Below are 13,416 nucleotides of genomic sequence, written 5' to 3'. Positions count from 1 at the left end.
ATTTTTTAAAGAGTTTTAAAGAATGGAAAATAATCAACAAGGTGGCTCAGTGGTTAGCACTGCTGCTTTATAGTGCCAGGGACCTGGATTTGATTCCAACCTTGGTGACTGTTTGTATGGAGTCTGCATGATCACCCCATGTCAACTTGGGTTTCCTTCAGGTCCTCCAGTTTTTTTCCCACAGTCCAAAGATGTGCAGATTAGGTGAACTGCCATTTTAAATTGCCCCGTAGTGTCCAGAATTGAGCAGGCTCAGTGGATTAGCCATGGCAAATGCAGGGTTGGGGGAATAGGGTGGGGAAGTGGGATGCCCTTTGGAGGATTGATGCAAACTCAATGGGCTGAATGGCCTCTTTCTGCACTGTAGGGATTCTATGAATCTAAGAAAATACCAGAGACTTTAAGCAAATACTTTGTAGTTGTCTTCATTGCCAAAGACAGAAAAGGTATCCCAATAGAGCAGAAAATCATGTGAGAAAAGTCGGGTGGAACTTAAAAAGTCATTAAGTGCTAAGTAGAAGTACTAAGAAAACTAATGGGATTAAATATAGATAAGTTCCTTGAACCTGATGGCTTGCATCCTAGGATCTTAGGCTTCAGAAATAGTAGATGCACTGGTAGTATTTCTCCAAAATTCCCGAGATTCTGGACAGGTATTAGTGCATTTGAAAATCATAAATGTAACAAACATAAAAGGAGGCAGACAGAAAGTAGGAAATCATTGGCCAGTTAGCCTAATACCTACCATTGCAGAAATGTTGCAATCCATATCGAGGAATGAGTTGCAGAACAGTTAGAAAATCTTAACACAATCAAACAGGATCAAGATAGATTTAAGAAAGGGAAACTGTATTTGACAAGTTTATTGGAGTTCATTGAGGATGTAACAAGCAGGATGGATAGAGAGAACAGTAGATACGGTGTATTTGGACTAATGTAAGATATTCAGTAAAATGCAGCTTAAAAAATTACTATATAAGATACAATATCAAGGTATTGAGGATAACGTATTTGAATGGATAGAAGATTGGCTAAATGACAGGAAACAGTTGTGATAAATGGCTCATTATCAGGATGGACACTGTTGGTGTCACAGGGATTAGTATAGGGTTCTCGGCTATTTATAATCTCTAAAATGAATTGGATTCAGGAACAGGTTATATGTATCAAACTTTGCTATTAAATACGGATAGGATAAAATAGTTCAGACAGGAAAGCAAGATATGAAGAAGAAAAACAGCTGCATTTTTGAATTTGGTTTGGGATGCATGAGTCGGGTAATTTTCTAATATTTTATTCCCAACTTTGAAAAGCCAGTTCACCCAGTATTTTGAGGTGGGTGTGAGCTAGATTTGGGGACCATTAGGTGGCAATAGAGGTTGACTGTTGCCAAGACAGGGTGAACAGAAAGCTCACCTCCATTCTTTGGGATATTGGGCCAGTTCTATTTATGGCTGTAAGGCACTATAGCCCTCAGCCCTCTCATCCCTTCATGAACCCCAGCCACCTACAGTAGCCATCCTTGGCAACTTGCATCCCAGACCCCTCCATCCTCTATTCATACCCCCACATATTATTTTGTATTTCGTTGTAATACGCTTACCCATTGCCATTGTAATAAATGGATAATCTTCAGTCACCTGTTTGAGAGCTATGATGATGTGACACAGTTGAACTCTGGAAGACAACCAAGGATCTATGTAAGTTTCCTCTGCTATATAACTTTAACTTGAGCATTATTTTGAAACTTGGTCTAGAAAAGCATTGTGCAGTTAATTAAAGAAAAGGTTGAAGTGGTGGAGTTATGATGGTGTGACACAGTTGAACTCTGGAAGACAACCAAGGATCTAACCCTGCAGCCCAATGGTATCAATGTGGACTTCACAAGCTTCAAAATCTCCCCTCCCCCCACCGCATCCCAAAACCAGCCCAGCTCGTCCCCGCCTCCCTAACCTGTCCTTCCTCCCACCTATCCCCTCCTCCCACCTCAAGCCCCACCCCCACCTCCTACCTACTAGCCTCATCCCGCCCCCTTGATCTGTCCGTCCTCCCTGGACTGACCTATCCCCTCCCTAACTCCCCACCTACACACACCTTTACTGGCTCCACCCCCGCCTCTTTGACCTGTCTGTCTCCTCTCCACCTATCTTCTCCTTTATCCATCCTCTATCTGCCTCCCCCTCTCTCCCTATTTATTCAGAACCCCCTTCCCCTCCCCCATTTCTGAAGAAGGGTCTACGCCCGAAACGTCAACTTTCCTGCTCCTCTGATGCTGCTTGGCCTGCTGTGTTCATCCAGCTCTACACTTTGTTATCTCAGATTCTCCAGCATCTGCAGTTCCTATTTTCTCTGAAACAATTTTAACCCCACTGCGAGGCCTCTTCTAAGGATGCCTACCTTGAAGAAGTTACCGTCCTCCCTCCAGAAAGACCTCAGTGGATATCTCTCCCACTGCAACTCTCTCGAAATCTCTTCGGCCCTGAAACTGCTCGACCACGTCCTGAAGCAAACCAGGTACTATAGCCACATTACCTTTCTTAGTACCTGCCTACAAAACCGGATCATCCCCAATGGACTACAGTCCACATTTAGGCCTTCCCAATTTGTCCCCAACCGTGACAACCGCTACATTCAGAACATTGAGATCCTTCAAAAACGTTTCCCCCTGCGACTCCTGAAACACACACTCGCAGCAATGTGCCGGCATCTCCTGGCACTACAATCAAGCCTACCCCAGCTCATAGCCTCCCTCTCCGAGGCCTGCAAAGGACCTCTCCTGTATTTCATTCTTTGCAGGATCCACAACCAGAACTCACAATTCTACTCAGCTTTATTGGACACTAAAACCCATAAGTACACTAAACTTACTGGTGCCTGCCATCCAACACAGGCCTCCTCCACCCTCAAATCCCCAACCCTACCCAGGACCTTCCCCACAATGTGCCCGCCGCCATTGGCCATGTGGCCACTGTCAAAGCACCCACAGATGACGTCACATCCGCCGCCGCTGGGTACACCACTTCCGGTACAGCAAACGCCATCAACACTGCTGCTGATGCCACCGCCTCTGCTTCTGAGGCCAACACCACAGACACTGAGGACGTACCTGACACCGCTGCTGCCGCCGAAACCAACATCCAGGATTTACCGACCGACTCCACTCCGCCCACCGCCGATGTCACTCCGCCCACCGCTGACGCTGACGTCACTCCGCCCACCGCCGACACCGCTCCGCCCACCACTGATGCCGACGTCGCTCTGCCCACCACCGACGCCGACATCGCTCCGCCCACCGCCTCCACACCCAGCAGCTCCAGAGGAGACAGTAGCACCCAGCCCTGCCGGGTCTTCACCATCCCCCCAGACCTCCCCCTTACTGAAGACGAATGGTCAGTCCTCAGTAAAGGGCTCACCTTTGTCCCCCTCCACCCACACATCAATGAATACCACTCACGCTTGGACGTTGAACAGATTTTCCGCCGCCTCCGCCTCCGCGCTTACTTCTTTAATCACGAGCCTAACCCTCCCTCTACTGAGCCCTTCTCCCGCCTCCAACACACCCCCTCCTCCTGGACACCACCCCAAGGCCTCCTACCCTCCCTTGACCTCTTCATTTCCAACTGCTGTCGTGACATCAATCGCCTCAATATCTCCACCCCTCTCACCCACTCCAACCTCTCCCCCAACAGAACGTGCAGCCCTCCGCTCTCTCCGCTCCAATCCCAACCTCACCATAAAACCCGCGGACAAGGGAGGCAAAGTTGTAGTATGGCCCACTGACCTCTACATCACTGAGGCCAGGCGCCAACTCTCCGACACCTCCTCCTACCGCCCCCTTGATCATGACCCCACCCCCGACCACCAAAACATCATCTCCCAAACCATCCACAACCTCATCACCCACCCACAGCCTCCAACCTCATCGTTCCCCAACCCCGCACTGCCCCCTTCTATCTCCTTCCCAAAATCCACAAACCTGACTGCCCTGGTTGACCCATTGTCTCCGCCTGCTCCTGCCCCACCGAACTTATCGCTACTTAACTCGACTCCATTTTCTCCCCCTTGGTCCATCAACTCCCCACCTATGTCCGTGACACCACCCACGCCCTCCACCTGCTCCAAAACTTCCAATTCCCTGGTCCCCAACACCTCATCTTTACCATGGATGTCCAGTCCCTGTACACCTGCATTCCCCATGCAGATGGCCTAAAGACCCCCCACTTCTTCCTGTCCCACAGGCACGACCAGTCCCCCTCCACTGACACCCTCATCTGCCTAGCCGAACTCGTCCTCACCCTTAACAATTTCTCTTTCAATTCGTCCCACTTCCTACAGACAAAGGGGGTGGCCATGGGTACCCACATGGGACCAAGCTATGCCTGCCTCTTTGTAGGTTACATGGAACAATCCCTCTTCTGTAGCTACACTGGCCCTAAACCCCACCTCTTCCTCCGTTACATCGATGACTGTATCGGCGCCACCTCCTGCTCCCACGAGGAGCTCGAACAGTTCATCCACTTCACCAACACCTTCCACCCCAACCTTAAGTTCATCTGGACCATCTCTGATACCTCTCTCTCCTTCCTGGACCTCTTTGTTTCCATCTCTGGCAATCACCTGGAAACCAATATCCATTTCAAACCCACCGATTCCTACAGCTACCTAGAATACACCTCCTCCCACCCACCTTCCTGCGAAAATGCCATCCCCTATTCCCAATTCCTTCGCGTCCGCCGCATTTGCTCCCAGGATGAGGCATTCCACTCCCGTACATCTCAGATGTCCTCGTTTTTCAAGGACCGCAACTTCCCCCCCTCAGTGGTCGAGAACGCCCTCGACCGTATCTCCCGCAACTCAGCCCTCAAACCCCGTCCCCGCAATAACCACCTAAAAAGAATCCCCCTCGTCTTCACGTACCACCCCACCAACCTCCGGATCCAATGCATCATCCTCCAACACTTCCGCCATCTGCAGTCCGACCCCATCACCAAAGACATTTTTCCCTCCCCACCCTTATCTGCTTTCCGGAGGGACCACTCTCTCCGTGACTCCCTTGTCCGCTCCACACTCCCCTCCAGCCCCACCACACCCGGCACTTTTCCCTACAACCACAGGAAGTGCTACACCTGCCCCTATACCTCCCCCTTCGACCCCATCCCAGGCCCCAAGAAGACCTTCCACATCAAGCAGATGTTCACCTGCACATCTGCTAATGTGGTATACTGTATCTGCTCTTCCCGTTGTGGCCTCCTCTACCTCGGGGAAACCAAGCTGAGGCTTGGGGACCGCTTTGTGGGACACCTACGCTTGGTTTGCACTAAACAACTGCACCTCCCAGTCGCGAACCATTTCAACTCCTCCTCCCATTCCTTCGATGACATGTCCATCCTGGGCCCCCTGCAGTGCCACAACGATGCCCCTGAAGGTTGCAGGAACAGCACCTCATATTTCGGTTGGGAACCCTGCAGCCCAATGGTATCAATGTGGACTTCACAAGCTTCAAAATCTCCCCACCCCCCCACCGCATTCCAAAACCAGCCCAGCTTGTCCCCGCCTCCCTAACCTGTCCTTCCTCCCACCTATCCCCTCCTCCCACCTCAAGCCCCACCCCCACCCCCACCTCCACCTCCTACCTACTAGCCTCATCCCACCCCCTTGACCTGTCCGTCCTCCCTGGACTGACCTATCCCCTCCCTAACTCCCCACCTACACTCACCTTTACTGTCTCCACCCCCGCCTCTTTGACCTGTCTGTCTCCTCTCCACCTATCTTCTCCTTTATCCATCTTCTATCTGCCTCCCCCTCTCTCTCTATTTATTTCAGAACCCCCTTCCCCTCCCCCATTTCTGAAGAAGGGTCTAGGCCCGAAACGTCAGCTTTCCTGCTCCTCTGATGCTGCTTGGCCTGCTGTGTTCATCCAGCTCTACACCTTGTTATCTCAGATTCTCCAGCATCTGCAGTTCCTACCATCTCTGCTATATAACTTTAACTTGAGCATTATTTTGAAACTTGGTCTAGAAAAGCATTGTGCTGTTAATTAAAGAAAAGATTGAAGTGGTATATGTGAATTTCCTCTGGGTGCTCCAGTTTCCTCCCACAGTCCAAAGAAGTGCAGGCTAGGTGGATTAGCCATGTTAAATTATCGATAGTGCTCAAGGATGCGTAGATTAGGTGGGTTGTAGGGTGATCGGTCTGGGTGGGACGCTCTTAGGGCCAGTGTGGACTTGTTGGGCCAAAGGGCCTGTTTCCACATTGTAGGGATTCTATGGTTCTATGATTAAAATTGATAAAGTGCCACATAACAGAATTGCCAGAAATGTTAAAGTCCGTAACATAAAGAGTACAGTGACAGCATGAACAAAATAATTGGTTAATTGGCATGAAACAGAGAGCAGTGATGCATGAATACCTTTCTGACTGTAGAAAAGCACATTGTGGGATTGATATGTTGATCTGTGGAATTCTTTACCACAGAGGGCTTTTGAGACTGGGCCATTAAGTATATTCAAGCCTGAGGTAGACAGATTTTTAATCAGTAAGGGAACCAAGGAGTTGAGTATTATCAGATCAGCCATGATACCATTGAATGGCAGAATAAACTCGATGGGCTGAATGACCTACTTCTGTTCTTACGTCTTATGGACCACTGCTTTTATTGGCCAAAGTGAATATAGACCTCTTAGACAATGATACTATGTGGAACTAGGAAATGGCACAGGAGTTCAAGTAATTCATTGTTTCAGTCTTCAATAGTTAATAATAATACAAAAATACTAATGGTATTTCAAAAATACCCCTAAACAATCAAGGGACCCAACGTAGGGAGTCAATAATCACTGTAGTTATCATGAGAAAAAAAAAGTTCTAGTGAAAATAATAGGGCTAAAGGCCAATAAGTCCCATGGACCTGATGGATTACATCCAATGATATGAAATGCTGTGGATAGTGCATGCACTAGTAGTAACCTTCCAAGGATGCTTAAACTTGAGTAAAGTCCCGTTGTAACACTCGCATTTAAATGTGGAGGGAAAGAAAGAGCAGGTAACTATGGGCCAGTTAGCTTAACATCTGTTATTTAGAGAATGAGTCTATTGTAAAGGGTATATAAGCAGAAATATATAGAGCAGTTGAACAATCGCTGGAGTTCAGAAGAATGTGAGGGGATCTGATTGGAGTATATAAAAAGCTAAAGGAGATTGATAAGGTGGATATTGAACTAATGTACCCTCTTTTGGGTTAGTATCAAACAAGAAGTCATAGATATAGAGTGAGAGAAGGTAGGTTCAAAACTGAGAAGAGGAGAAACTACTTCTCTTAGAGGGTTGTGAATCTGTGGAACTCACTGCCCAAGAGTGCATGGGGGCAGAATCAATCAACAGATTCAAGGAAGAAATAGATATGTTTCTGATGAAAAGCAGGATAAAGGGCTGTGGGGAGAAGGCAGGAAAGTGGATTTGAGACCAGGATGAGATCAGCCAAGATCATGTCAAATGGTGGAGCGGGCTCAAAGAGTTGAATTGCTTACTCCCACTCTAATTCTTATGCTTCTATAAAATGAAACAGAGTCAGCAAGTCTTCATGAAAGAGAAATTATACCAGATAACTTTATTAGAGTCATTTGAGGAGGTAAAAAAGCAGACAGATAGAGGGGAAGCAGTACAATACAATATGTTTAGATTTTGAAAAAGTGTTCAATAAGGTGCCTCACATTATGTTACTTAATAAGATAAGAGTCCATTGTGTTTGGAACTGTATATTAGCACGAATAGAGGGTTGACCAACTAATAGAAAATAGACAGTAGGGATAAAAGGAACATTTTTTGAGATGGCAACAGTTAACTAGTGAAGTTCCACAGTGTTGGGGACCGTAAGTATTTACAATACATGTTAATGATTTGGATGAGCAAAGTGAATGAACTATTGCTACATTGGGGATGACATGAAAATAGGTGAGAAGGTAAGTGTGAAGATTACACAAAGAGTATATAGAGGGATATGGTCAGGTGAAGTGGATAGGCAAAAACTTGGTAGATAATATATAATGCGTAAAAATATGCGATTATATGCCTCGGCAGAAAAATAAAGAGCTGAATATTATTTAAACGGGGAAAGACTGCAGAAAGCTGCAGCACAGAGGGATTTGGGTGTGCTTATGCATGAATCACAAAAGGTTGTGTTCACTGACATCAACGCATGAGAGCTGCGTGCTGCTTTAAATCACATGTTTGCAGATTTCTGTGTGGGAATGTGGCAGGGTAGAAGAGATCAGGACTGGGGAGGGAAAGATTGGGACTAGAGGAGGTAAGATATTGGGACTGGTGGGTGTGGAAAAGATCGAGATCAGGATTGGGGTGAAAGGGAAAAGAGATCAGGAATAGAAGGGTAGAGATCTGGGTCTGGGAGAGCACTGGAGGAGAGGTAGGAGAGAGAAAGAGAGCCAGGGAGAGTGTAGAAGTGAGAGAGAAGGGGGTAAGGGACACCTGGCTCCTTTGCCCTCCTTTCACCACTCCCTCTCTCCTGGTTTTCCTTGTCAACGCCACTGCTGGCTTTCAGGCCCTCTTCCCTTCTCACTTCAGGGGTTCACATCCCATGTCCAGTATTCGTCATCTCTCTCCCCACCATTGAACCCCAGTTCAAAATCACGCGGGCTTCTCTGCTCAGGCACTGTGATGCATTTTTGTGTGGCATCATATGTGATGTTTCTGTGATAACATCTGTGTTTAGAACTGTGTGTGCCTCAATGAACATGTAACATAGTTGACCTCGGTCATTGCTGTCAGCCATCATAAAATGTTAGCATTCAAGTTCAGTAAATAATAGGGAAGCAAATATAACATTGCCCTTTATTTCAAAGGAAATGGGCTGTAAAAATAGGGAAGTCTTGCTAAAACTATACAATGCAGTAGCCCACAGCTGGAATATTGTGAACAGTTTTGGTTCCCTTATCTAAGGGAAGATATACTGGTATTGAAAGTAGTCCAGCGAAGGTTCACTAGGTTGATTCTGGATACAGTTGGGATTTTCTTATGAGGAGAGGTTCAGCAGATTGAGCTTGTATTCATTGGAGTTTAAAAGAATGCGGCGTGACCTTATTCAAATATATAAGATTCTTAGGCTGAAGGAAGATGAGAAGAGATTGCTTACCCTTGTGGGAAAGTGTAGGACCAGAGGGCATAACCTCAGGATAAGGGGTCAACCACTTAAGGCAGAGTTCTGGAGGATTTTCAAGTTGATTTTCAAGTCTTTAATTGGACTAAGGCAAATTTTATTGGTATGAGACAAGAACTTTCAAAAGTTGACTGGAATAGACGTTTGACAAGTGGGAGTTGTTCAAGAGTATGATGAAGAGAGTTCAGAGACACTTTGTTTCTGTTAGAGTGAAGGGTAAGGCTGGCAAGATTAAGGAACAATGGATGAATAAAGATATTGAGGTTCTTGTCAAGAAGGAAAGACAATTTTTTTTTAGAAATAGACAACCTAGTTTAATCAAATCTCTTAATCAAAATAAAGAGTGTAGAGCCATTCTTAAGATAGAAATCATAAAAGCAAAGAGGGGATATGAGGTAGCATTGCCAGATAAGGTTAAGGGCATTTCAAAGAGATTTTACAAATACATTAAGAGCAAGAGGGTATCTAGAGAGAGGGTTGGGCCTCTTAAAGATCAAGGAGGTCATCTTTGTGTTGATCCCCAGGAGATGGGAGAGATACTAAATTAATATTTCACGTCAGTTTTTACTGTGAAGAAAGAAATCAAGGCTAGAGAATGTAGAGAAATAAACTTTGATGTTTTAAAAACAGTTCACATTACAGAAGAGGAAGTTTGGGAGGTCTTAGAGAATATAAAGGTGGATAAATCTCCAGGACCTGATCAAAAGTATCCCAGAATGTTGTGGAAAGTAAGGGAGAAAATTACGAGGTCCCTTGTAGAAATATTTGCATAATCTATAACTACGGGTGAGGTGCCTGATGACTGGAGGGTGGCCAATATTATACCTTTGCCTAAGAAAAGTTGTAAGGAGAAACCAGGGAACGATAGACCTGTGAGTCTGACTTTGGTTGTAGGTAAATTCTTGGAGGTGATTATAAAAGATAGGATTTATGGACGTTTATAGAGGAAAATATTGATTAGGGATAGTCAGCATGGTTTTGTGCGAGGAAAACCACATCTCACAAACTTGATTGAGTTTTTTGAGGAAATTACCAAAATGGTTGATGATGCCAGAGCAGTAGAAGATACTTATTTGGATTTTAGTAAAGCCTTTGACAAGGTTCCGCATAGTAGAAATCAGTTCGGGGTCCTCGTTTGTTTGTCATTTATATAAATGATTTGGATGAGAATATAGAAGATATGGTTAGTAAGTTTGCAGATGATACCAAAATTGGTGGCATTGTAGACAGTGAAGAAGGTTTTCTAAGATTACAAAGGGATCTTGATCAAATGGGTCAATGCGCTGAAAAATGGCAGATGGAGTTCAATCTGGATAAATGTGAGGTATTGCATTTTGGTACAACAAACAAGGGTAGGGCTTATGCAATTAATGCTAGGGCCTTGGGTACTGTTGTAGAACAGAAGGACCTAGGGGTGCAGGTACATAATTCTTTAAAGTTTGCGTCACAGGATGTTTACAAAGGCGTTTGGCACGCTTGCCTTCATTATTCAGTCCTTTGAGTACAAGAGTTGTGATGTTGTAATGAGGTTGTACAGGGCATTGGTGAAACCTCTTTTGGAATACTGTGTTCAGTTCTGGTCATCCAGTTATAGGAAGGATATTATCGAGCTGGAGAGAGTTCAGAAGAGATTTACCAGGATGTTGCCGGGTATGGAAGCTTTGAGTTATAAAGAAAGGCTGGATAGGCTGGGACATTTTCACTGGAGCGTAGGAGGTTGAGAGGTGACCTGATAGAAGTTTATAAAATAATGAGAGGTATAAATAGAGTTGATGGTAATTGTCTTTTCCCTAGAATGGTGGATTTGAAGAGTAAGGCACATTTTTAAGGTGAGAGGAGAGAGATTTAAAAAAGACATGAGGCAAATTTTTCACACAGAAGGTAGTTTGCGTGTGGAATGAACTTCCTGATGAAGTGGTGGATGCAGGTGCAGTTACAACGTTTAGAAGACATTTGGATGGATATACGAATATGAGAGGTTTGGACGGTTGTGGACCAGGAGCAGGCAGGTGGGACTAGTTAAATTTGGGATTATGTTCGGCATGGAATGGTTGGACCAAAGGATCTGTTTCCGTGCTGTATGACTCTATGACTCTAAAAATTGGCAGGTTGTAGCTACCGTAGCTGCGCAAGGGTCAGTGCTAAAGTTTCTTCTATTTATAATCTACGTTTACAACATAGACCAAGAATAATGTATCTCATTTTTTTAAGGTGCAAAGCTAGGTGGGAATGTAAAGTGGGAGGAGGACACAAGAGGCTGGAAAGAGATGCAGGTAGACTAATTGATTCGACAACAAGGCAGAAGGTGAACAATGTGGGGAAATGTGATTTGTGGTAAGAACAGAAAAACAGAATAATTAAAAAAAAACACAAACCTACTACATGTTGATGTTTAGAGACATTTGGGAGTACACATACAAGAAACCCAGAAAGCTAGCATACAGCTACGGCATGTAAATAGGAAGGTAAAATTCATGTTGGCTTTTACTGTTGCCGGATTGGAGTACAAGAATAAAGAAGTCTCACAAACAATTGTACAGGGCTTCGTTCAGACCACATATGAAATACTATGTGCAGATTTTATCTCTATGTTTAAGGACATACTTCTATTAAGGTGGGTACAGCAAAGGTTCACTACATTGGTTCCTGAGATGAGAGGATTATCTTGGGATCACATTGAGTAATTTGGGTCCATTATTTCTCGTTTGAAAGCATAACAGGTGATCTCATTGATTATACAATCTGAAGAGGTAAACATGGGGAGATTGTTTCTTTTGTCTGTGGAATTTTGAACATGGGGACACAGCCTCAGATAAGGGGTCAATCATTTAGGATTGCAATGAGGATAAAATCTTTGTAATCTTCTTCCGCAAAGAGTCATGAATGCTCTGCCATTGAACATATTTAAGGCTGAGATAGACAGACTCTTGGTATCAAAGGATATAGGGAGTGGGTAGAAAAGTAGAGTTGAGGAAAGATTGTATTGACTGGTGCAGCAGGACTACACAACAGGACTATATAATTTACTCCTGCTCCTAATTCTTATGTTCTTGTACTGGGACAATTTTCACTGGGACAGAGAAGGATAAAACTAACTGAAACAGATTTTTAGAATTATGAAATGCTTTGGGAGAGTAAACAGGAAAAGAATTCTGAATCAGGAACAAGAAAGGTTAGGAAATATTTCTTTCTACACAGTTTTCACAGTGTGAAACACCTTTTCAGAAAGAATTGTTTATGATGTATGTAGTGCAGGCAGAGTAAAAAATGAGCAAGATTGCACACTTCAGAGACAATCACCAATAAACATCTTTTTAAAAATCATGGAAAACAGAATCAGTTATAGAGCTAGAGACAGCTTGTACTTACATTACTTACAGATGGTGAAAACTTCAGACAGATGCATGTCGCGGTGAGAAATTAGTTCCTTTAGCAGAAATTTAAATCTGCAATAAAAAATATGGAGTCTTGCTGCTTTTTTGAGTTCTCACAGTTCCTGTAATTGCCCTGAATAACAGACAGAAAGTAAGTTTGACTTCCTGTTTCCCTTATTAATCATTTAACTCAATGTTGGATTCTTTGTACTGAATACAGCTGCAACTCCATAAACTTTATTTCTAAAATGGTGGTAACGTTCAATGTATTGAGTGGTTTCTTTGTACTGAATTTGCTGTACAAATTGGAAAAATTGAGTCACTGCACCCTTATTCTCTCTGTGGCCACTAGTGGATTGTTTCATGGTTGCATAAAATGCCCTATATAATGCACATCTATTGTACTCGCATGCTGAACCTAAATAGATGCTTTCTGTGTTGATAGATGTACATCTTCTCCTATTACAAAATGATTAACTGAATTTATTTTCTCTGATTTTTCATCCTGAAGGTGGAGGATTAGGTTTTTCATGGGTTTAAAGGATTTTCCCAATTGATATCCCTGCACCATAGCTTGCATCAAAGAATCAGTGTCTTCACTAACTTATTTTTGACTTTATCAAGTGAATGTATTTAACAAGCAAATATTTGCGGTAACTATATGACATATATCTCTTTACAGTGTTATTTATAATAACTAGAACCTGATGATAAACTAAATGAATCAACATGCCCAATGATTTGATTGAATTTGATTTGATTTATTACTGTTACGTGTTCGGAGATACAGTGAAAATTGTTGTCTTACATGCTTTACAGGCAGATCGTACTATACAAGTGCATCAGGGTAACAATGAGAAAACCAAAGGTTAA

At 44.0% G+C, this 13,416-nt stretch overlaps 1 protein-coding gene across 1 annotated transcript in view; it reads right to left on the bottom strand.

The window, feature by feature from the left end:
* LOC109931367 (NACHT, LRR and PYD domains-containing protein 3-like) overlaps window positions 1-12,639 on the bottom strand; it is a 48,554-nt gene extending 35,915 nt beyond the window's left edge. Inside the window, exons 1-2 of the mRNA XM_048604460.1 lie at window positions 12,539-12,639; window positions 1,604-1,677 (exon numbers count right to left, since the gene is read on the bottom strand). Coding sequence (XP_048460417.1) covers window positions 1,604-1,613 — 10 coding nt within the window. The 5' untranslated portion in view covers window positions 1,614-1,677; window positions 12,539-12,639. The remainder of the gene's footprint in view (window positions 1-1,603; window positions 1,678-12,538) is intronic.
* Window positions 12,640-13,416: the final 777 nt, after the last annotated feature.

The sequence above is a fragment of the Rhincodon typus genome, chromosome 13 (assembly GCF_021869965.1).
Source record: "Rhincodon typus isolate 14 chromosome 13, sRhiTyp1.1, whole genome shotgun sequence".
Taxonomy (NCBI): Eukaryota; Metazoa; Chordata; class Chondrichthyes; order Orectolobiformes; family Rhincodontidae; genus Rhincodon; species Rhincodon typus.
This window is presented reverse-complemented; position numbering and strand designations above follow the sequence as displayed.